This window comes from Talpa europaea (genome assembly GCF_964194135.1).
Source record: "Talpa europaea genome assembly, chromosome: 15".
NCBI classification, from domain to species: Eukaryota; Metazoa; Chordata; class Mammalia; order Eulipotyphla; family Talpidae; genus Talpa; species Talpa europaea.
Window position 1 is genome coordinate 893,541 of NC_140083.1, and position 23,373 is coordinate 916,913.

Here is a 23,373-nt window from a genome sequence, read left to right on the forward strand (position 1 = left end):
CGCGGGTGGCCAATTATTTCTAACAGCCAGTCTGGGCCGCCGGCCTGGGCCGTCCCCGCCAGCACCCGGGGGGGCCGTGCGGCCGGCCCCGAGAGGTAACGCAGACCCCCACCGGCGGGGTGCAGGGAGGCGCTCCCCCCGCTTGTCCCTCGGTGGGGGCGGGAGGTGCCCAGGCCAGCCGCTGAGGGGTCAGGCGGGAGGGGGAGGGGGCGGGGGACCCCGCAAGGTCCTGCTGGCTGGGGCGCGAGGGCCTCAGGCCTGGCCAACCCCTGTGCCTGTCCAGGGCCGGCCCCGTGGGCCCCGCACCTCGCTCCAGGCCGGGGGCACCGCGCCGGGTCAGGGCCGCGGGCGAGGCTGCTCCCCGGGTCAGCCCCTCCCCACGCACCCCGGCCGCGGCCCCGTCTTTGTGTGGAGATGACAGAAAAGAAACATGTGACAGTATCATAAACTGCGGGGAAATGTCATAGAAATAAAACTTTTGGAAACGGGGTGGGAGGCCGGTCGTGGCGCGGGGGCGTCCGGGGCAGCGCAGGGGGCAGCGGGGCAGCACGGGAGGCCGGGCCGGCGCCCACCGCTCTCCGAGGGCTTCAGGCGGGGCGAGCCTGGGGCTGGGGCCCGGCCCCCTCCCGGGAGCGTGGCCTGAGCAGCGCCCTCGGGTGCCCCAGGCATCTCTGGGCCTCGGGCTTCTCTCAGCCGCCGGGGGGCGCGGAGGCACCCGGGGGGCTCGGGACATCCCACCTCTGGCCCGCGCCATCTCCCCGCTGCGGGAGCAAAGCCCCCCCACCCAGCAGGGCCCCACCCCCGCACAGGCCTGGGCCTTCCCTGGACGGGGTTGCTGAGGAGGGCGGCTCTCCGGACTCCCCACCCCGGCGCCCACGTTCCGCCCCCGCCCGCCTCCTGCTCGCTCCCGCGCTCTGGCCCCCACGGCCCAGGCTGCCGGGACACCCTCACTCAGGTGTCCGTGAGGACGGATTTCCGCTCTCGGGGTGAACGCCGAGGAGCCGGATCGCGTGGTGAGAAGCCGCCGCCCTCCCGTCCACGCGTGGGGTGTCCCTGGGCCTCGGCCGCAGGCGTGTCCTGGCGTCCGGCTTGTCCCCATGGCCTCTGCCGGGCACTTGCCGCTGCCCGTCCTCCGGGTGAGGAGTTGCTTGGTCTTCGCCTTTTCTGCCGGGTTGCCCGTTGGCCTACGCGAGGCTGCAGTTTGGTGCGTTCTGGAAACAATCCTCTGCCGCGTGTCTCGCAAAAATGTCCTCCCCGGGCGGCTGCTCAAACGCTTGCTGTGGCATCTCTTCAGGGGCTCCCTGAGGCGCGGCAGGCTGAGCGCAGCGCCGTGAAGCCGTCCACAGCCTCCTCAGTGCGGGTTCGGTTCCCGGCCGGCCGGGAGCTCCCCACACGGCGCAGCAGACTCTCCCGTCTCCCCGCGGCTCCCTCAGCAGTGGATCTCAGTGGATCCGCCTGTTCTGCTCCCCGCTCTGTCTCTGGGGCGTCCTCTCACCCCCGCACCTCTGGCCTGCACCCCAGTTCTTGTGTGCATAAATATATCTTCAAAAAAAGAACCCAGAAAGAAGCTCGGGACCTTCTAGCCCAGACCCTGCTGCCGGCAGCCCTCTGGGCCCAGGGCCGCCGCGGAGCCCCCTCGGTGGGCAGCTGCGGGCGGGCGGGGAATCCTCACCCACCGCTGAGGCACCGTGGCTGCGTCCAGCGCAGCCTCCCCTCTGGGTGACGGTGGCGTTTTCTAGATCACCCCTCTTCTGTGGGCTGCACACCACCCGCGCCCCGCCGGCCGCGCCGACAGCCCACCCACCCCGCGCGCCGCGCCCGCACCCCTTGCCGGAGACCGACGCCAGCCGAGTCCCCAACCGCCCGACAGCGGCGGAGTCAGCTGCGCAGGTGCTCACAGGCGTCCCGGCGCCTGCCAGGGGCGCGTCTCCCTGGCCCGATGCTTTCGGTGGAAGCTTCCGGAGGCTGCAGCCCAGCATGCGCAGGGCAGGGACCCGCTGGGAGACGCGCCCTCGCCCCCTCCTGCGGCTCACGCGGAGGACCTGAACCCCTTGCCGAAGGCGCCGGCGAGCTGGCCCGCTGGCCGGAAAGCAGGCCTGAGGGTGGGGGGCACTCGGGGGGGGGGCCGCGCCATCACCCTGCCCCACACCCCGCGGTCTCCGCACACCCACAGGCAGCCCGGCCCGGAGCGTGGGCGCAGACGGGGGTGCCGGGGAGCATGGTGTGACCGCGCCCCCCGCGACGGCCGCGCCCAGGGGCAGAAGCCGCCCTCCTGCCGGCCGGGGCAGGGCCCCCCACCCCGCCGGCCGCCCCCCTCACTCATCCCTGCACTGCGGCCTTCAGAGGGCAAATTTTAGGGTATTTTTACCTTTTTTTTTTCTTTTCAACCGTCAGCGTTGCAGCGGCGCGGCCTGCAGCTCACCCGCCGTCACAGCAGCGGCGCCGGCCCCAGGGCCGCAGGCGAGCGCGGAGGGAGGCCCGGGGAGCGGGGACCTGCTCACCACCCCCTCAGGCCGGCTCCCCACACCCCAGGCCCGCCCGCCCGCCTCCGGGGAAGGCTTCTCCTGACGCGCCCGGCCGAGCGGCTGCCGCGTGTTCCGGGGCGTTTCTGCGTCAGCGCCCCGGAGAGGGAGTAAACGCTTTCTGAAGAAATTTAAGTCGTATTTTCCAGACGTGTGTTCTGGGGATTTTAACCTTCGGGGATGCGAATGCTCCGGGCACCACGCTGGCCGCCGTCTTCCAGGGGCGGCTCCCGAACCCCGAGTCTGCTGCACCCCCGGCTTCGCTGTGTCCTCGCCTCGCTCTCCACCCCCTCAGCTTCCTCCGCGCTTGCGCGAGCCTGGTGGGCTTTATTTTGCATTTCACCCTCATTTTTTCCATCTTCTTAATTTCCATTTGTTTCCATCTTCTTAGTCCTTCAGATGCGTTGAAGGGTTTGCCGTCTCCTCACAGGCCACGCCGAGGCTCCGCGTTCTCGCCTCGCCCACGGCCGCAGCCAAGTCTTGGGCGCTCCTTCCCGGCCTCGCGCCGTGCCTGCCCCCCCACCGGGTGCACGCGCGTGTGCAGGCGCGGCGCACACGGGCTCCGGCCCCGGGCCCTCTCGGTGCCGCGGCCACCGCCCGCAGCGGCCGCCTCAGCCCGCACACGCCTCGCGGCTGGCGCTCCTGCCGGGCCGGCCGTCTGCAGACGTGCCTCGCGTGCCGGGGTCAACGCGCGTTCTGCTCGTGGGGAGCGAAATTCTTTCCACGAAGAATTGAAGATCAGCCGCTCGCATCTGAATCTCACTTGTAACCACCCGCCCCCGCCCCGCCCCACCCCCCGCGCCGCCGCCACATTCGCGCCACAGGCGAGCGGGCCTGTCCCAGCGAGCGGCCCTGTCCCGCTGTGCCGGGGCGGCCTGTCCCGCCGGGAAGCCCCTGCCAGCGTGCTGAGGGCAGGCCCCGGGGGCCCCTTCCGCCAGGCGGCCCCTCTGTCCTCGTGAACGCCCGCCGCGCACCTCGTGGGGTCCGGCCACGCCCGGCCGGTTGTCTCCCTCACGCTGACTTTCCTCATCCTCTTGTCTCCGACCTGAGCCCGAGTGAGGTTTCTCATTAATGGTGCCGCCGCCGTCTACACAGCAGGGCGGCCGCCTCCGGGTGCGCGCAGGAGCGCGCTGGTCACGCCCGGGCCTCCCTGGGCGCCTGCGGCCCCGCCGGTCCCACCCCCCCGCCCCCCGGCTTCCCCGACTCGGCTACTCTCTCCCGCTGCTTCCTTCCTCCGCTCTCCTGGAAGCCACGCGCCCATCTTTAAAATGTAGCCCCAGAATTTTATTTATTTTTATTTTATTTCTTTTTATCCCCAGAATTTTAAATTCTTAAGCTTATGTTTTCTAAGATGGTCCCAGGAAAATGGGCTGAGCTGCCCAGGGCGGCCTTGGCAAAGCCACAGGCCCGAGGGCTGCGGCCACTCTGCGGCCGCGGTCAGCGAGGGTGACGGAGAAGCCCCCCCAGGCCCGGGGGACACGCCCGGAAAGGCAGACGCTCCTCGCAGCCCCACAGCGACGGGACGAGGCAGAGGCCACCGCGCACAGCACGGGGACGCGCGGATCACGCCGGGCGCGCGGCGAGTAACACGCGGTCGTCAGTCAGGTTTTTCAGGAATTTTAATGTGAAAAAATGCCGAGGAATGAGCCCAACAAGACGCCCGAGGCAGGCCCCTTGCTGCCTGCTCCGGCAGCGGCAGGCAGGAGGTGCTGCCAGGGGGGCGCTGGGGGCCCGCGGCCACACACGGCAGCTGGCCGGGCACAGCAGGGCGGGCGCCGAGGGCGTGGGGGGACCGGGACCCGCACACCCGTAAGTTTAAAATGGAAACCACTGTGGCAAACCCCGCGCCGGCCTGAGAGTGGCCGACACACCCCCACGGAATGCCACGTCTAGAGGAACACCCGAGAGGGCCCGTGTCCCGGGGGCAGCCCAAGTGCACCCCAGGAGCACGGCAGACCGCGAGCCCCTCCTGGGGGGGATCCACGCCACAGAAAGGGACGAGAACGGCCACGGGCGCGAGGTCCTCCCCGCAGGACGGGCAGCCACCCCGCTGACACGGCAGAAGCAGGCAAGAGCAGACTACGGCTAAGAAGTCAGGTGCTGTGCCTGGGATGGGGCACCCGGAAGATTCGGGGTTCAACCTCTCCCTGGGCCCTGCTGGCTTTGCTGTCACCCACGGTCCTGAGGCCCCCGTGGGCTTCAGCAAGACCAAGCGTCCACCCCCGCCAGGCCTAGAGGCCGAGGGCGGCCTGAGCAAAGGCCAGAACTGAGACGTGGCTGCCGCAGGGCTGGGCCAAGGCCCTGACTGCAGGCGGGCAGCCCCCGAAATCCTCTGCCCCCCAAAGGGGAGTCAGGGACGAGGGCCAAGCCGGCGGCTGCTCCGTCCCATCATGCCCGTGTCTCACACCTGCTCGGGCTCGGGTCGCCCACGCCTCACGCGGCCTTCGCCATTACGCTCGCAGGAGGGGCCCGGACCGCTCTGTGCTTCCGGGATCCCATCTGGAGAGCGAGTCGCCCCGACAGGCAGGCCTGCCGAGTCCCCGACATCGGGCTGCACGATGGGGGGGCACTCAGCCAACTGGGCGGGGCCCCAGGAGACTCTTGCTGGACACCCAGGAGGGGGCTGATGGGTGCTGGTACAGGAGGCCCTGACCGGGGGGGAGGGGGTGTGTGGGGTGGGGGGGCTGGCACCTGTGCTCACGCCACACCCCACGGAATGGCCCAAGCCAAGAAGTGCTCACAAAAAGAGGCACCCCCGCCGTGCCCCCCCAGCCCCTCCTCCCTCTCTGGCAGCCGAGGCAGGAGACCCGAGAACGGCAGGGGTCAGGGCGGTGGCCATGACCGGAGGGCCATCCGGTCCCCGCCGGCCACACACCTGTGCCAGGCGCCCGCTGCGCAGGCGGGAGCCCCCGTCTCCAGCACTGTGGGGGGGCCCCACGGTGCATGGGGGTGCGGTCCTGACAGGGCCCCTCGCTTGGGCCCAGCAACAGGCACTGGCCGTGGGGCTGCGGACGGCAGGGGTCGGGGGTCAGGCTGTGCCTCACATTTCAGTTTGTGTTTTATTCTCTTTCACTCAACAGAATAGAACTTTGCGTTGCAAAGCAGGCGCAAGGGGCTGCCCCGGCGGCCCGGCGGCAGGCAGCGGCCTCTCCAGCGGGCGCGCCCTCGGCCCCGGCGGGCGGAGGTGGTCATTTGGCAAGGCCTCTCCAGGGACCCGTCTCGGCCCACACGGCTGGGCCTCCCTGGCTCTCTTTGGTATCTCGGAAAACAGGCCGCCCGCCCGGCCAGGCCCTGGACCCCATACGGGCCCCGCCTGGCCAGCTCCCGGCAGGCTGACCCCCAGCCGCTCCGGCCGGCTCATCTCTTGTAGTGATTGGGGGCGTCGGCGAAGGCGAACTTCAGGCGGTAGGCCTCGGCCAGCAGCAGGCTGACGTCCTCGTCGCCCCAGTGGGCCGTGGGCAGGTTCTGCAGGAAGAGCAGCAGCTCCTGGGGAGAGAGAGGCCGGTGACTCACTGCGGGCACCGTGCGGCCCGGGGGGGAGGGGCCCGAGGGGCTACGGGGGCGGCGAGGCCTTGCAGCCGGGAGGGGCTCCAGACGGGCTCTCTCTGGAAGTCAGGGAGCGCAGGGCAGCTCTCGGCGGTTCCGGAGCATCTGCCCAGGCGCACCTGCGGCCTCTCCTCGCCCCTCCTCCCTCAGGCCAGGGCTGGGCACGGGGCAGGGGCTGGGGCTCTGGGCTGAGGTGCCGCCCTCCTCCACCCCACAGGTGGCAGAGACCAGCAGGCCCCACGGCGCCCCGCCTGCGGGACGCAGCAGCCTGCAGACCCTGCCCAGCCGCTCCTCGCAGCCTCCTCCCGGGTGTCCCGGGCAGCTGAGGGGGGCCCACCACTGTGCCCACCTCTGCCCTGGCCATCTCTTGCCGTGGGGCCCCTCTGAGACCCCCACAGCCCACGTGGCTGGAAGGACCGCGGTGGCGCCCAGCGCGGATGCAGGACGGCGGGGCGCGGGCCTCGGCTTCCTGGCGACAGGGCTCCTCGTTCCCTCCTGGGCTGCCAGGCCTGGCACGCGGGAGGTGGGCCCGCGTCAGGTGTGCTGCTCTCAACAGACGGACGCGTGCCGCCCACGTGGGCCCTGCATCCCCCGCCCCGCCCCAGGCCGCCCCCCTCGACGACCGCGCGCTGGGGCTGGCTTGATGCCCCGTCCTCGGTCCCATTTCCTTTTGCATTTTGGATACTTTCTGGGGCCTTTAAATTGAATTCACGGAGCAAATTTCCCTGGCAGAGTGTCCCCGGGGACAGATCAGCATCAATCTGCTGTCTCTCACCATTAGAGGCGACTTACACGGTGCCAACCCAATTCTGGGCAGGTCGTAAATAAATACCGTTGGCTTTATTTTTAATCCACTTCGCTCCATATTATCACGACCTCGCTGCTTGCAAGGTGAGGAGCAATCCCCTCCCATTACGGCCACGCCGACTCCGCTGCACACTCAATTTCAGAATCTAATTTAGTCCCCGGGTTCCCTGCATGGAGGGAGAATAGAAATGCCCGGGCCTCGCAGCCCGCAATGCTAAAGAAGGAAAAATCTATCCGGATGACCTTTCCGGGAGGCAAGGAACACAGCCAAGCCCGCCCTGAAAGCCCGTTTCTCTCTGAAGAGGGCTGCCCGGCCCGCGCGGGCTACACGTCTGCACGCCTCAGCGCGCCAGCAGGGCCGCCGGGGAACACCCGGGGACGGCCAGGATGGAGGGAGGGCCCGGCCGGCCCCAGCCCCGTCCAGCCAAGAGGAGGGGCCGTTCCTCCGAAACCTTAACCTCCCCCCAACACCGGCAGGACGGAATGAAGGACCCGCCCCAGACTGGAGGAGACCCGAGGCCCGGCCCCGCGCGCGGGAGATGCGGCCTTAGGCCTTAGGCCGGGCAGCCGGAGGAGGAGACGCTCCTGCACGGGCCAGGCCTCGCCCCGGGGCCACGAACCCGTCCTGGTCACAAGCTGGGGGACCTATCCCGTCTGCCTTCACGGGATGAACAGGCCCCGAGCACCCCGGCCGCGGCGGCTGGAGTTCTGGGGCCAGAGGCTCCTCGTGGCCTGGTCAGTCCACAGAGGTCTTCGCAGAGCAGAGTCTCCCCAGCGCCAGCAGGGTGGGCGCTGCCAGCTCCTGCTCCCAGCAGGGGTGGGGAGGGGGCTCCGGTCCCGGACCCGTCCCCAGGAGACAGAAGGGGCCCTACCGGGCCACGGCCAAGGTCGGGCTCTCTCCCCGCACCTTCTCCCAGACCCGTCGCCCAGGGGACAGCGCGTGGGGGGACAGCGCCCGGGCGGAGCGTGCAGGAGCGGCCCTGGCACGTCTGTCCGCTGGGCTAGCTCCAGGCGCGAACCCAGGCGAACCCACCTCGGCCCCATGCGGCACCTCCAGGCCCCAGCGTCTGATCACGGGGCGCAAGGGCCCCCCTCAGCGCAGCGATGAGGATAACAGGCCCGGAGCACCTGTGTCCTGCGTTCACGGCGGCCGAAGAGACTGCCGCGCCGGCCCAGGGCAGACGCTGAGCCCCAGTGGGCTGGTGGCGGGGACGGGGCTCGGCGGGCTGGGGAGTCCCCGCGGGGGTGCCCGGGCCAGAGGTTCTCGAGCTGCCTGGCCCTATGGGGGGGGGTCCCGGTGCCCTGCAGAAGGGCACGAGGACCGGTGCGCGTGCCTGGCATGGCAACGCCACGCCAGGCGGACACATCAGCTGCGCCCACGCCCAGTCTGGCTGGGCCGACGACCCTCGCTGAGAATTCGACACACAAATGAGAGAAGAGCAAAGATATTTTCTTTGCATGAGGAATTAAAAGATCAATGCAACGGCCTCTGTGTGCTTTACCTCAAAAAACAAACACCCCAAAATTGAATAGAGAAATCCTATCTTGTTTGCCCTGAAAATCCTCAAACTAATTAGGGTAACAGAATGAACACCCCGCGCGCACGAGGGCTTTCTGGGTGGAACGTGGGGCGTGAGGCGGCACCTTCCCTCACCCCCTCCTCTCGTTTCACTCTCGGGGGCATCAGGGTGGAGACGCGCCAAGGATCCTCACCTCCTGCTGGGGCCCTGGGGGCGGGCGCGGGGAGGTTGGTCCAGGCACCCGCAGGGACCTGGTCTGGGGGCTTTGGAGGGAAGGGACAGTGCACCCTTGGCCATCGCCTCCCGGGTAAGGGTGGCCCCACGCCAAGGCCCACAGGCACTGCCCCGGCCCCTCTATTGCGGTCTCGCCCGGAGACCAGCTGCTGCTGAACAAGCCCGCAGCAGGGACACAGGGGTGTGGGCACTCGGGCAGGCTGCGGGGCAGGGGCTGCAGAATGGGCTGGAGGGGGCAGGTGGCAGAGGCACAGGGGCCTGGAGAGAACCCACGGGCTGCCCCCTGGCTTCTCACTTCCCTGAGAGGCTCTTGGCCTGCCCGTAGAGGGCCGATGTGAGAAAGGGCAGACGAAACCTGAACCGGACCCGCCCAGGAGGGAGGCTTCTGAGGGGGCCAGAGCCCCCCAGGTGGGAGGGCTGGTCTCCAGGAAATGGGGGCTTTTTGCGGCCACCCAGCCTCCTACCTCCTGCTTGAATGCACCTCCAGGGCTGGCAGTGCCCGGGGCCGGAGCCGTGAGGGGCACACAGGTCAGTGGGCAGGAGGTGGGCGTGCGGGAAGCGGCATTCTAACGAGGTGGGGATGCAATTACGCTTCTTGGGGGAGGGAACAGATGAGGCTCTCCAAGCCGATCTGCCTTAGGTATCAAACACCAGTAACGAGGTAATAAGGGCCTTTCAATTAATGACTTGAGTGGAAGGATCACTTTAACAGCAAGACGAATTCCCAGGCAGAAACGCACAGGGAGAGACGCTGCCAAGGCCTGGCTCCGGCTGCCCCGGGCGTCACCTCCGGGCAGGCTGGCCCGATGGAGACCTCTGGGAGGATCGGGAAGCCACGGGCGCCAGGCCAGAGGAGCAGGGCTGAGCAGAGAGGCCACCTCCCAGCAGGCAGAACAGGCCACCTTGGTGCAGCACAGGAGCTGTGGCCGCCACAGCACAGGCCAGGGTGCAGCGTGGGCATGGTGGCACCGGCCACCTGGAGCTGCTGCCCACCCCTGCACCACGGCCAGACCCCACCCCTCCCAGCCCTGTAGCCAGCAGGGGGCGCCTGGTCAGAGGCCGGCCACAAGGCACAGCCTGGAAGGGCCTGTCCATCCTGCAGGTTGACATGTCCCCCAAAAAGCCAGCCTGCAGGGCCAGGGTCTGTGCATCCCATGGGGACACGAGGTGGAGAGGCAGCCCGCGCCAAGCGCTGACAGCGTGCAGCACGCACGCCCAGCCAGGGCCACGCCTGCCACATGGGAGGCAGCCACCACCAGCACAGCAGCAGAACCACCGCAGCCCGCAGGAGGAAGGGCTGGTTCGTCAGAGAGCAAAACAGGACAGGATCAGGCCTTTCCGTTGCCTGTTCCGCGGAGTCTGAGGGCAAGTGTGCGCAGGTGCATGTGTGTGCATGCGTGTGTGTGCGTGTGTGCCCATGTGTATGCAGCAACAGCAGCTGCAGCAAGCCCCCCCTTCCGTCATCTCAAGGGCCAGCCCCGCCCTCGAGGGCCCTCCCCCCGCAGGGTAATACGCACCAGCGCCCCTCATGCTCCCCCTTCTCTTTGAGGGCCCTGAGGGGTCCCCTGGGTGCCCCCAGCCTAGAGAGCACACGGGCCCCCCGGTGTCCTCAGGCAGTGCGGCTGGCACCCTCTGGGCGGCGGCCCCAGACCTGGACACTGGCCCCGGGCCTGCGCTCCAGGCCGCCCGGACAGACGCCTGTGGTCACTGTGCTCCCTCGCCGGTGCCTGAGCTGGCAGGGCCAGGCGAGGCTGCTGCAGCAATGAGCCTCTGGGTTACGAGCAGATGGACAGATGGACGAAGGGAGCAGAGCGCGCCTCCCAGGCCGCAGAGGAGCGGGCTCCACACTGAGACCAGGTGCGGGCAGCACCCGCGGCAGACCCCGCCGCCCACCGCAGAGCAGGAAGGGTCACTGCCGAGCCACCAGTGCTGTTCGGGCAGCCACTTGGAGGGGCGGGGCTTCTCTCCAGGGCAGCCGGAGGAAGAGACCTGGCTGCCCTCCGACACGACAGGCCCTGTTCTCTGAGCCTCAGCCCCGCACCCCGAGAAGGCCCCTTGGAGAAAGTCAGGGCCCCCAGGGGCACTGGGGCAGCAGGGAGGAGCCTGCGCAGCCCCCTGCAGAAAGAGGGGTCGGCCAGAACCCCAAGGGTGGGCTCCTCCTGTCTCTGCCCCCCAGCCCCCGCGGCCCTCCCACCTGCCAGAGGCAGCAGTCAGGCCACCTGCGCCTCTGGCCTCGGCTGGAGTCCAGAGGAGCCCAGAGGGGCCGGCCCCGCTGCTCTCTGCCAGGCAGCGCCAGGCCTCCCCGTTCCTCTGAGAGCGCACCCCCAAGGAGGAACCTCCAGCCTGAGTCAAAGCCCAGTGGCCCCGCGAGGCCCTGCCAGACCTCAGGCGGCAGCTGTGAGGGTCCTGGGTGTGGCAGGTCAGAGCAGCCGTGGGGCCACACTGACCAGCCTCTCAGGCATTGATGCCCCCCACAGCCCAGCCTGCCCCTGCCTGCAGGCTCTGCTGCCCACCTGTCCCCTGCTGGGCAGGCCCCTCTCCTGAGAAGCTCGGGACGCACGCTGGGCTGCAGGAGGCCGGGGCGGGCCCTCCGAGCGATGGCCACAGCAGGCTCGAGCGGCCAGTAGGTCCCGCAGACACGCAGCCCCCGGGCCAGCAAGCGGAGGGGCGCTCAGAGCACACGGAGGCACAAGAACCCGCTTAGAGATTAGCTGCCAATTGACCCAATTTTGTCTTTGAAATGTCTTACAATGGTAAAGATGATTGATCTCTGCCTTGGCATTTCGTGACATTTGCTGCCAAAGGAACCAGAGCACACAGGCCGAGGCAGCCCCGCAGAACCCCACCGAAGGCGCCTGCACCACCACCACCGGGCCACGGGCCTCGGACACCGCCCCTGCGGCCCACACCCCGAGCTAGCCATGGACACCGCGTGCTGACCCGCACAGCCCCACATGCCGCCGCCCGGGCCGACGCAGGCGCAGCCCGGGCCTCCGTGTGCCACAGGAGGGTGGCAATGAACACAGCGGCGCCCCCCAAAATCTCCCATCATCACCCCACGAGCTAAATCCTAGTAAACATCTCTCCACGGAGAACCAAGCCGCTCTTACCTGGAAATCCCTCTCCTGCAGGATGTCTCTCCTCCAGCGCACGAGGAAGGCGGCGCAGACGTACAGGTGGAAGCGGGAGAAGCCCTCGGGCTCGGCCTGTGGGGAGAGCGAGACGGGAGGCGTGGGTGAGGGTCCTGCCCCGGCCACAGGCCCTCGGAAGGCCCAGGCCGCTGGCCCTCGAGACTCGTCCCACGGATGCCGCCCGGTCAGGCCAGCCGCTGGCACAGGCGAGTGGGCAGACGGCCCCGGCGCGACCCCAAGCGCCACCTCCTCCAGACAGCCGAGGCGGGGCCCCGGGGACGCAGGCCAGACCTGGCCACACTACGTTTAGTAGCCGACGCCGCCTGCGGCCAGAAGCTGCTTGAAAACGTGCGGCTGTTCCCGCGGGGAGCCCGCGCGGCCCCTCAGCCCGCAGCGGCCGGCGGGTCCCCAGAGCCGGGGCGGCCAGGCCGAGTCCTGTCGCGCTGACTGCGGCCGACCCCGCAGCCCGGGGCCCTCCACCCCGATATGACCACGTGAGGCCTGCGAGGCCTCCCTTGCCCGTCCGCGCAGCGGCCCGCTCATCTGCCGGCCGCTCCCGCCTGCGCCGGCCCCGGGGCCACGGCAGCTTGAGCCCCCGCCCACTCTTGGGGGCACGCCCCGCTGGCACTCACGCTCCTTGGGACTTTGTTGCCGACCTGCCTTGAGGCTTGTGCCAGAGGTGGTTTTCTTTAGGGGAAAATTGCATTTATTTCTGCCAGCGCTGCGGGCACTGCCCCCAAGCCTGCTCCAAACGACATCTCCTGCTTGGTTTTCCCAGGACGAATGAGAAATGCCCACTGGGGCGCCAAACCCACGTGGGCGCAGACGAGGCTGGACGCAAGGGAGCCTCCTGGGCCACCCGCCTCCGCCCCGCGGCCCAGCTGCACCTGCTCGTCCAGCTCTCGAAGCCAGAAGCGGCAGCGAGCCCCAGAGACAGGGCGCCGAGGCGTGCGGCGGCCACGCCCGGGTTCAGATTCGCCTCATTTCCAACAAAACTCCAAGCAGGCCTGTGCCGTGGAAGGCGATGCGTGCGCTAAAGTCGGTCTTGTGGAACAGACCAGAACGGCATGAGAAGCCCGAGGACAGGGAGGGTGCGGGCGCACAGGACTCGCGGCACCCGGTGGGGGGGAGGGGGCGGGGGGCGCTGGGCACAAGGCCCCCGCTCCGTCCTGACTCAGCCGGCCGGCAAGTCCACACACACCTGAGCCGCGTGGCAAACACACCCCAGAGCCCCCGCTCGTGCCGCACAGCCCGGGGCGGGGGGGGGGGGGGGATCGGGACACGGCGTGCGAAAGCCAGACCCAAAGCGTCAGGCGGGAAATGTAAAACTCGGCAGCCCTGACGACAGACGGTGCAGCACTCGCGTGACCAAAGGCTGAGCGCACGCGCGGGCGCCGGGGCCAGCCCGGCGCCGGGGCAGAGTCTGTGCACCCCGAGGACCGACATGAGAAACTATCCAAGTGAAAGGACAAGTTGGCAGGCAGAGCCGAGCGTGACCGGGGAAAGTGGCCACACCCCAGCAACAGGACGAAGTGCGCGGGTGTGCCAGGCCCAACCCGGGCCAAGAGGAGCTGGGGGCGGGTCAGCAGGGCCCGGGGCCCCAGGGCTCTGCACGGAGGGGGCGCGGCGGTGGCACCGGATGCTCCCCACGCGTGACCCAGGAGCGCGGGTGCCGGTAGGAGACGGATGGCTGAGCGCGAGCCAGGAACCGCAGCGGCCGCCGCACCCCTCCAGCCCGGCGCCTCACACACAAGGGAGCGCGGCTCGTCCACCCGGCCCGGCGCCGGCAGGGCACGTGAGCGAAGCCATCCAGCGGGCCGCGAAGACGCGCCAGCGCGCCGCCTGCACAAAGCCGGAGGCCCTTCGCGTGACTCCAGCCGTCCGTGCAAACGCGCCAGCCAGTGGCGGCCGCAGACACGAACCGCGTGGGCGGGAGGGTGGCCCCCGCAGAGGGAGGGCGCTGCAGCAGCGACATAAATCTTAATTTCTAAATAAGAAATCAACAGAAGTGCTGAAGCAAGACGGCAAACAAAGCTGCAGACTCGGCGGAGTCTGGTCGTGGCGAAGTGACAGGAGCGACTTCGCTTCGCGCAGCAGCTCGTCGGCGCGTTGAGGGTTTTTCATAAAGAAAAAGAAAACCCCCCGGGGGCTGATCTGATCTTTCCTGAGATGTGTCGCGCGGAGGGGCCGGTCACGTCTGGGGCCCGGCTCCAGCCCCATCGCTTCCTCGTCAATCGGGTCCCGGGCGCAGGCGCAAGGCAGCCCCTGTCCCCACCCACCCCGAGGCCCAGGGCACCCCCATCTCAGAGCTGGCCCGCCCCCCACGGAGCGGGGCTGTTGGGGCAGGATGCCCCCGAGGCCCTGCGCCCCCCACTGTGGCGGAGGCAGCCCCCGGCCTCCAGGGCACCGTCTCGGGCACCGGCCTGCATCAGGTGCCGCAGCGGAACTGGTTTTGTTGCCGGAATGACAGCCCGTGGGCCCAGGACCACTGCGCGGTTAGCTAGAGGCAAATTCCTTCTGTGTGACGCACTTTCTGGACTGCAGGAAGCCGGGCAAAGGAACAGCTCCCTCCTCGTTTTCATAATAGAGAAATTGTGATAAAAGGAACAATTTTTCACCTTTAATTGCGCCATTAAGCTTTCCTTGTAATTTCTGGCACTGAAATAAAAACCAACGGCCTCTGGCACCGGCGCGGGTCCGGCCTCGTGTGCGTGCAGCTGGGCTCTCGGCCGCTCGGGCGGGAACCGCCCGCTCTGCCGGGATCAGGAGCGCCGGCTCGGCCGTGCAAGCAAAGCCTCTGCTGTGATTTCCTGAGGAACGACGCCGGGCCGCCGGGCCGCACAGAGCGGGGGCCAGGAAGGCAGAGCCGGGGCGCGCAGAGCCAGACAGCCGCCCCGTAGGGCCCGGCAGGCGCGGGACTGTGACCTGCACGCCGCCGAGCAGCCTGGGCCAGGGACAGCCGGCGGGTCGGCCACGCAGAGGCAGAGGCAGCACTTGGACCGGACCGCGAGCTCCTGCCCTTGAGGGCGGCCTGGGCTTCGGCGTGTCAGTGATCCCCACCCGCAGCGGCCCAGGGACGGTCGCTGTGGTCCGAGAAAAGACCAGCTGTGCGGCAGACCAGCAGTGGACAGGGAAGGGGTCAGTGGTGTGGACCTGGCTCGGGAACCACAACGACCATTTCACAACGAGCCTATTTCCCCGAGGAAACGTCCCGCATCGCCTGCTTCCAGCGCCTCCGGAGTTGTCATGGAGACGTCGCCAACGGGAAGCCCCCGGCGCGGGGTCCCTTCTCCCAAGGCCTCCTGAGGTGTGGCAGCTGGCCTGGGCGAGGGCAGAGCCGGGCTTTGGGGCCTGGTCTCCGCACCCCCGCAGGGCTGGGCTGGCTCCCCGGGAGGGGCAGGGCCCGGGGCCTCGTCGGCTCTGGGCCTCTCCATCCCTGCGCTGGGGTCAACCCAAGCGTCAGAACACGCATCGCTTCTGAGCAGCCGCACGGAATGGCGTCCAAAAGCACCCGATGGGACAGAGTCGCTGGCCCCCAGGGGCTTCGGGCTGTCCAGGGGGCGTCAACGCGCAGCACCCCCGCGGGTACCCGGCCACGCCCGTGTGGGGCAGGCTCCTCTGGGCAGGTGTGGGTCCGCCCAGCGACAGCTCGGCTGCCAGCGGCTTCCCCGCGTGCTCCCGGGAGGCCCGGCGCTGCAGGAGCTCGGGGCAGACGCGACCGCGGAGCGAGGACACCGGTGTCCCCCACGAGGACGCCATTTCCCGTCTCCTCGTCGGTTCTCCGGCCGCATCTGTCTCCGCCCGGCCCGCGCTCCTGCTCTGACAGCTGCAAGAGTCTTTCAATATCGTTTTCCCTGGAATAATTTGTGATCCATCATTTTTATGGCAGCATTAAATTTTAAGAGAGAATTGAGAGGGACAGAAAATTCCTGCATGTTCCAGCCCCAAAGAAAGCCCTTAACAAATTCAGGATTTTCACTTTTACATTCAAACCTGACCCTGGACCCCACAGTGGCCTGAGCATCCGTCCCTCAGCAGGGCGGAGGGGCTGGCCTGCGGGGTGGGGGCACTGCCGCCCGTGGAACCCCGACACGTGCCACCAGGAAGGACGGTGCCGCACTCCCCTCACCCGAACAAGACAGGGCGGGGCCCACGACTCACCGGCAGCACCCAGCAGGCGTCCAGTCCAGAGCCCAGCCGGGCTGCCCACTCCCCGGGCCTCCTGGCCGTAGTGCAGCCACGCAGCCCAGGAGCGGAAGCCGGACCCCCGGGAGCGGGAAGCGGCCTGTGTCCCGCCCCTCCCCCCCACCCGCGGGACCAGGCGCTGCCACAGGAAGAGGGTCTGCCGGGAAGCGTGAGGCCGCCTCGCAAAGCCCTGGGCAGCTGCCCTCCGGGCCAGCCTCTCCACCTCTGGCTGCCGGACGCTCCGAGGCCCCGCAGCCCCTGTGAGCACAACCCTAGGGCTAAGAGAAAGGGGCTCCTGCCTCGGGAACTGAGGGTTCCCCCAGGACGCGGAAAGGCCAAGGGGACAGCTGCTCCCCACGCGTGCGGCGCACAGCCAGGGACGCCGTTGGGCAGGGGGTGCCGGCCCCACACACACACCCACGCGCTCCCGGGCCCGCACCCACCCAGGGCGCTGCTCCCGCCTCCGAGGCCGACGGTCCCTGCAGCCGATGGGATCAGAAAGCCAGCGGGAAAGCCACGCCCGCACACCAGGGCCGGCTGCTGCCCCGCAAAGTGCCGCGCGGCTGCGCGGGCTGACGGAGCAGTCGCTGGACACCGGCGGACAGTCCCGCGGGCGAGGCAAGGACAGAGCTGGCGCTGGGCCTCGCCCCGGCCCCATGCTAACTCCCGTTTCACCTCTGACTGCAAAAGCACAGACGCAAAGCGGGTGCAGCCGACTTCTGGGCCGGAAAGTCTGGGGGGGCCGGGGCCCCCAGCCTCCAGGGCCCAGGGGACAAAGGGCTGCTGAACGCGGACCTGGGGCCCCAGGGGTGGAGCGCACCTCTCCCCTGAGCCTCAGGAGCCCCCTACAAACCGGGGTGGCCCCAGCCTTGGACCAGACGGGGCAGCCAGACGAACTGGTGCAAAGCACTGATGGCGGACAGCAGGCAGTGCCCACACGCCCGTCAGTCACAGCAGCAGAAGACACCCCCGGGCTCCCCGGCGCGGCCTCGGCAGCTGGCCATGCCCGAGATGCCTGCGGAGCTGCTGGCGTCTCCAGGACGGAGTCCGGGTGACAGGGACTCACAGCCCGCGACCGGCACTCTGGCCCCGGCCGCACCGGACCAGGGGCCACAGCGGCGGGCACCAGGCCGGGCCGCCCAGGGCGGCTGGCAGCGGGGACGGCTCTGCACACAGCTGTGCCCAGCGCCCCAGCCGGCAGGGCCGGGCGGAGGCCCCGAAGCACGCCTCCCAGCGGGGGGGCCACCCCAGCATCCGCGGGACCCAACTCGCAACTAAAGTGCCACAAGCCTGTAGCGTCTTCGCTGAAACTCTGCCAGTTTGGTCTAAACACCCAGGACTTCAGTGGGTGATTTAGTCAAATGAACTCCCTTTAAAACTTGCTTTTGCAACTTTTGTTGTATTATTAGACTTTTGCCACCGGACTTATTTAAACAATGTACAATATAATTAGCCACTTAATGTCATCCACAAAATTTATGAGCCTCTATCAGTTGAAAAACCACCCCAACTGGCATTTACTCGCTCTCCAGGACTAAAAATAGGGTCCCACTGCCTCAGTGAACCACACTTGAAAAAAAAAGGTGCAGTCACAAATAATATGTCTAATTATGTATTAAACTAATTCTCGCCTTCACCTTTTGAATTTCTAAACTTCTTACCTCATGTATCATTTTAATTATTTTTCTAGTTCATTCCCAGGGAAACTGGCTGATGGGGAATTAATTAATGGGTCCAATAAAGAGGCTGCTGCATTGTTCCCACCGAATCTGAGCCCTGGCCTCATTTGCATGTCTCCTTTTGTTCTAAACAATAGCACTGCTGAGATTTCAGCATGAAATTGTTAGCTCATTAAAGAGGATACAATCATATCCATTTCCACAGATATTCATCAATTATCACATTTCGCTGCTAACATGGCCGTGACTGGCGCAGCCCCCGGGGTTCCGGCCCTGCGGGAGGGGGCGGGGGCAGTGCAGGCGCCTCAGTGCCCGCCACAGGCGCGCCTGACGGGAGGGCTGGGCGGCCAGGCCTGAGGGAGGGCCTGCTGGGAGGGGGCACCGCCGAGCACCCTGAAGGGCCCCTCGTCCGGCGGTGCACCCCGCCCAGCTGCTGAGCAGGCCTCCAAGGGCCAGCGCCCACCGCGACGCGCGGCGGGTAATGCCGCCAGGGCGGAGGGCAGGGCACGGGCAGCAGGTCGACTCCCAGACGGCGGGCCACACGGAGGCGTGGCGAGGTCCGAGGGCTCTGGTGCCACAAGCAGGTACCGTCCCTGGCGAGACAGGCCTGGCAAAGCGGGCAGCTTGGTCCCCCACTGGCACCCGACTTCTGCCCATCAGTTCCCCCACTGCTGGCCCGACCAGAAAACAAAAGCCAGGGCTCCGGCAGCCGGCCTGGGGCTGTGACAGCTAAGCCCCCCTCCCCAGGGTCCCTGCCTGGGCCTACTGGCCAAGGGTGCCCGCTGTGACCCCCTTGGGGATGACAGGCTCCCGGGCCAGCTCTCTCGGGAGGACCCAGGCAGCGGGGGCTCTCCCTGGCTTTGAAAGTCCAGCAGGAACAAGCAGCGCTGAGACAGCCACACAGGCGCCCGAGGAGCAAGCAAGCACGGATGGACAATGGACACACGGACAGATGGACGGGTGGGCCGTGTGCAGCAGGGAGAGGACCCGGCAGACGTCCCCCCACAGTGCAGGTGAGCTGGGGGGGCACCGATCTGCTTCTCTCAAGTTACTATTTCAAGTTATTAGAGAACAGGCTCCGGCCTGAGCCCTGACCCCCGAGGATGCCACACCCCTCCCTGCTCCCAGCCCCTGACCCCACCCCCAGGATGAGCCTCACCCCTAAGCCTGAGCCGTGACCTCCAAGGAGGAGCCCTGACCTTCCCCGGCTGAGGATGAGCCCCATCCCGAGGATGCACACACACCCGTCCCGGGGGCCTGACCCCCAGGGCACAGCCGCCTGACAGTACCACCCCTGCCCCCCGCGCCTCCGGGCATCTGCGACGGCTCCTGCCCAGGCGGAGTCCAGGCAGGCTCCCACGGAGGGGCCTTCTTCAGGAGGAGAGAGGCCCGCCAGGCCCAGTGTGAGGGCCGTCCCCTGCTGCCCGCTGGGCTCCTGCCCACCAGCCTGAACAAAGGCGGCGGCAGGATGTATTCATCTGCACACAATGCCTGAGCGAGCTGGCACTGAACCCATTACCCGGCTTTCTCCTGCCTCTAAGTCCTGGGGAGAGGCAGTGGCTGGCGTGAGCTTTTTAAAGGGCGGCACCTGGCAGGCCAGCGGGCCAGACGCAGGAGGGGGCTGCAGGAATCACATCTTTTTATTATCAGCACTGCCCAATCCAGAAAACCCACAACAGCTTTGCCTTCAGATTGGACGGAACCAGCAGAGGAGCGGGGCGGGTGGCGGCCTCCGTGGGGCCGTCTGTCCTCTGACTGTAGGGCCTGGCCAGGCGGCCACAGCAGCAGCCCAAAGACTAAGGCCCAGCAGAAGCCGCGTCTGGGCCGGCACAGCTCCGAGCTGGGGGCAGGACTCGAACTTCCACCGAGGGAGCAGAAGCCAAAGACACGCCAAAGAACCTGAACTCGTAACAGAGCCTCCCTCCTTCAAGAAAACACGGACACTCCTCTCAGACGCCGGCTCCTCCTCAGGCGCAGACTCAAGCGCACAGCAAGCTCGTTGTTCTAAAAGCACCGTCAGCTGCAGAGGCGGCGAAGACAACTTTAGAGCAAATGTTTGTTCCGAGACGTCATTAAAGCAGCTCGCTCCTGACACTGTCCACGAGGGGCCGAGGAAGGAGAGAGTCTGGGGTGGTGGGTGCCCAGGTGCTCCCAGTGACTGCCCCACGGGCCTGAGGACGGCAGGCTGGCCGTGCCCCACTGCAGGCAGGGCCAAGCCCACGGGGCCACGAGCCACGGAGGCCGCCCACGACCGTGCAGCCGCAGCTCTGTGCGGAGGACGCGAACTCCCACTTCTGCACGTCAGGCAGACGCCACCCGACACAGACCCGGCTGGGTCACCTGTCTCCCAAGGGCGCGGTCCGGACACCCCACAGGGACCTGGCTCTGCTCGTCCTGTTCTCTGTAGCACAGCGACCTTCAGGGCACGCGGCCAGCCCAGAGCGGCAGGGCCGCCTCCTCGTGCTGACCGGGGCCCGTCCGGAGCCCAGGCCTGCAGCGGCTCACAGAGTGCAGCCCCATGTGCGCCGGAGAGCTGTGGGTTTCACCGCACCCCCCGCAAACCTTCAGGCCTGAACCCCAGCGGGCCCTGTGAACACGAGCTCAGGGCCTGGGGTCTCGCAGACACGGTGAGACCGCGGGGAGGCCCTGCAGAGAGGCGCTGCGCTGCACCCGAGGGCCCTGGCGGCAGGAAGCCGGGAGAGGTCCGGAAGCCTCCGCCAGTGCCGGAGCCAGGGGCAAGACAGGCAGAATGTGCTCCCAGAGCCCCTGTGCAGGCAGGTCCCCACTAGACAGCACCCGAGTTTTTCTTGGACACTGTGCTCCCTGTTCTTTCAGGGGCCCCAGGAGGGCCTGTCACGCAGGCTCAGTGGAACTGGTGACCCTCTGGGCATCTCCGGAGCCCTCGGCGGCTGTCAGCCATGGGCTCTGGGAACGGGCTGAACTGTCAGACTGAGCCACGCCCACCTCCCGAGCTGTCCTGTCAGACTGAGCAGGCCACGGCCTCAGGGTGGAGGGACACAGCCTCGAGAGCCCAGCCGAGGGCCCTTCCAGGCGCGTCAGGCAGAAGGGGTGCCAGAGCAGGCGCTGGGACATCGGGATGCTGCAGACCTGGCCGGAGAAGACACGCGGGCCTGGCCAGCCCTGGGCAGCGGTGTGCACGGGCACCTGGGCCACGGTGCCAGGAGGCGAGAGGCCAGCACATGCAGCCAGCCACACACCCAGGAAGGGGCGTCAGGTCAGCCCACATCCCCACCAGAGAGGGGATGGAGGGGCACCGCCCTGTCCCATCCCAAGACCCCACGGTGACTAGGGCCGGGCCCCTAGGGCTGCCCTCCCAGCAGCTGCAGCAGCCCCAGCCCTGCAGCCCCACACAAGGCCAACCAAGGGCCTCACAGGCAGCCTGGGGGTGCAAGGACAGGAGAGTTGGGCCCTGGAGACTTCAGGCACAAAGCCTGGCTCTGAGGTCAGGCAGAAGGAGGGCCACACTGCGCCCCCAGAGCCCCCCACCCCAGGGGAGGCGGCCTTCAGGGCACACATCAGCTGGCTGAAAGGTTAGCCGGGCTGATTAAACCGCATTTGCATATGTATGCCCCTTTTTAATAGTCAAAAAATAAAAACTGACAATAGTTTCTAAAAAATAACCTGGGCTTAATGCATATTGAGCTATTTCTTTGTGTGCAGCCACTTCTTTGCTGTTGGGTGGAGGAGTCAGACACCTGGGGGGGCGCGTCCTGCCTCAGCAGGTGACCCTGGCGGCCCCGCAGGGCAGCACCTGGCCGCAGCTGAAGGAGAGAAACACCCGCTGTGTCTCACGCACTCCCTGGGGCCAGGGGCCACACACCTGCTCGGCCCCACCCCCTCAGAAGTGAGGGTCACCTCCCAGCCAGTGCGGCCCGCAGAGCGCAGGCGGGTGGCAGAAACCTCCCGGCACCTGGGGGCAGCGGGACACACACAGGGACAGCGGCAAGGGTGTCGTCCAGGACCCAGGACGGGGCATCAAGCCCGGCAGAGGGAGGCCACCCTGAGGTGCCAGCGACCGCCCTGCCCGCAAGTGCCGAGGACGCTCCGGGTCACAGGCTTCAGGAAGTCCCGCGGGGAAGGAGATTTCACTGGGCTACCCCGTCCTGCCTGCAGGTCAGCAGGGCCTGGGCACAGCTGGCCTGGCTCTGGGGCCCAGACCGGGCACCCGGGTGGGCTGGGGGGCCAAGACAGGGGCAGCGAGGTGGGTCGGAGGCACCGCTCGCCGGCGGGCGCGTAGTGTGGGGAGCACCACCACCTGTCCCGCGGGAGCACCGCTGCGTGGGCCCTGGGGCTGCTCAAACCCAGCCCGACGGCAACACCAGGAAGGAAGGTCAGCAAGGACGGCGGAGTTGCCTTTAAATGCTGCAAGGAGGACAGGCCCCGGCTCTGGGGAGACACGTCCCTCTCGCGCCGCCCTGGAACAGCCACGCGGCGGCCTGCTGAATCTTCTGGCTTCTGAGTCCTTCCCGGCTGACAGTGATCTATGTCTGCTTCCTGCAGGAGGCGGGCGCGAAGCCTAGCGCCTCAGCGCTTAATGGGCTTATGAAAAAGCATGTTGTAAGGAGACCTGCTTCTCCGGTTTATTAGATTAGCCCAATCCATCAGCTTCAGCGCCGCCTGCTTCACAGAGAGCGGTGCTGTGGCGCCTGGGAGGGGTCGCCAGCACAGGGCATGGGCTGGTGGTGCTGCCCTGCTGTGCGCCCGGCCCGCCCGCGTCGGGGTCACACTCCTGCAGCGACCCGCAGGGTGACGGCGCAGCAGCCCGCCAGGGGCCAGGGAAGCGAGGGCAGAACAGGCCCGGAGAGCGGTCCCCAGCAGGCGGCGGCAGACACGGGACCATGGCCCGGGCAGGGGACGGTCTCCCAGGGCTGCGCCCGCATCCCTGCACCAGGCCCACCTGGCAGGGAGCCCGCACACCTTAGGGCCGCCGCCCGGCTGGGTGCCTCTGTGCCAGGGCGCCGCCTCAGGCCTGTGCCGGCGAGCCACAGCCTCGAGGAGCCGCCCCACACGGGGCCTGGACGAACGGAGGCTTCTCAACGGGTCTGGAGGCCCCGTGTCCCGAGCAGGGCTTGAGGAGCCCTTAGAGCCGGCAGGTCCTACTCACAGACACCCCGTTCAGAGCAGAGGGCGCCAGCGGCCTCTCTGCGGTCCCGACACGAAGGCCCGGCCTTCGAGACATGAAAAGGGTCACGACCAGGGTGCTGTCAGCTCCAAAATGGGGCTGGGCATGGTGAGTCAACTCATGACCAATCTTAACTCCAGGAGGGTCAGCGCCCCAGAGCCGCCACCACCGGGCTGACGTAGCACCTCGACCTGGCTCAGGGCCCCGGGGCTCACCCACCCTCCGGCTCCTCAAGCTGCGACTCACCCAGCACCTCACTGGTCCCCACCCGGGGGTTCACAAGGGAGCCTGTTCAGTAAGGCTGGGCGCCAAGGCAGACCCAACACAAACGGGGAGCCACACCGAGGGCACCGCACCCACCTGCAGCCACAGGGGGCTCTGGCCTGGTGGCGCAGCCTCGGGCAGGCTGGACGGCGGTCACAGAGGGCTTCCCTTTCCACATCTGAGGGCCGGGGCCGCCCTGGAGGCCGGGGCCGTGGGTGCCACCATGTCTGTCGTGCAGGGGCACGCTCAGCAGACAACTGTGTCCACTGGGACAGCCCCCAGCGCCAGACTCCCAGCTGTGATGCCGCCTGGAGGCACCAACGGCCTGCCCAGTGCGGACGA

General features: G+C 67.9%; 1 protein-coding gene across 8 annotated transcripts in view; it reads right to left on the minus strand.

The window, feature by feature from the left end:
- Positions 1-5,598: 5,598 nt before the first annotated feature.
- TBC1D22A (TBC1 domain family member 22A) overlaps positions 5,599-23,373 on the minus strand; it is a gene marked incomplete at its 5' end in the record, with an annotated part of 97,805 nt that continues 80,030 nt past the window's right edge. For 7 of the 8 annotated variants that reach the window (XM_084254508.1, XM_084254502.1, XM_084254506.1 and 4 more), the window contains 2 exons: positions 5,599-6,008; positions 11,740-11,835. In XM_084254508.1, coding sequence (XP_084110634.1) covers positions 5,880-6,008; positions 11,740-11,835 — 225 coding nt within the window. In that variant the 3' untranslated portion in view covers positions 5,599-5,879. The remainder of the gene's footprint in view (positions 6,009-11,739; positions 11,836-23,373) is intronic. The other variant, XM_084254504.1, reaches the window with a different exon arrangement.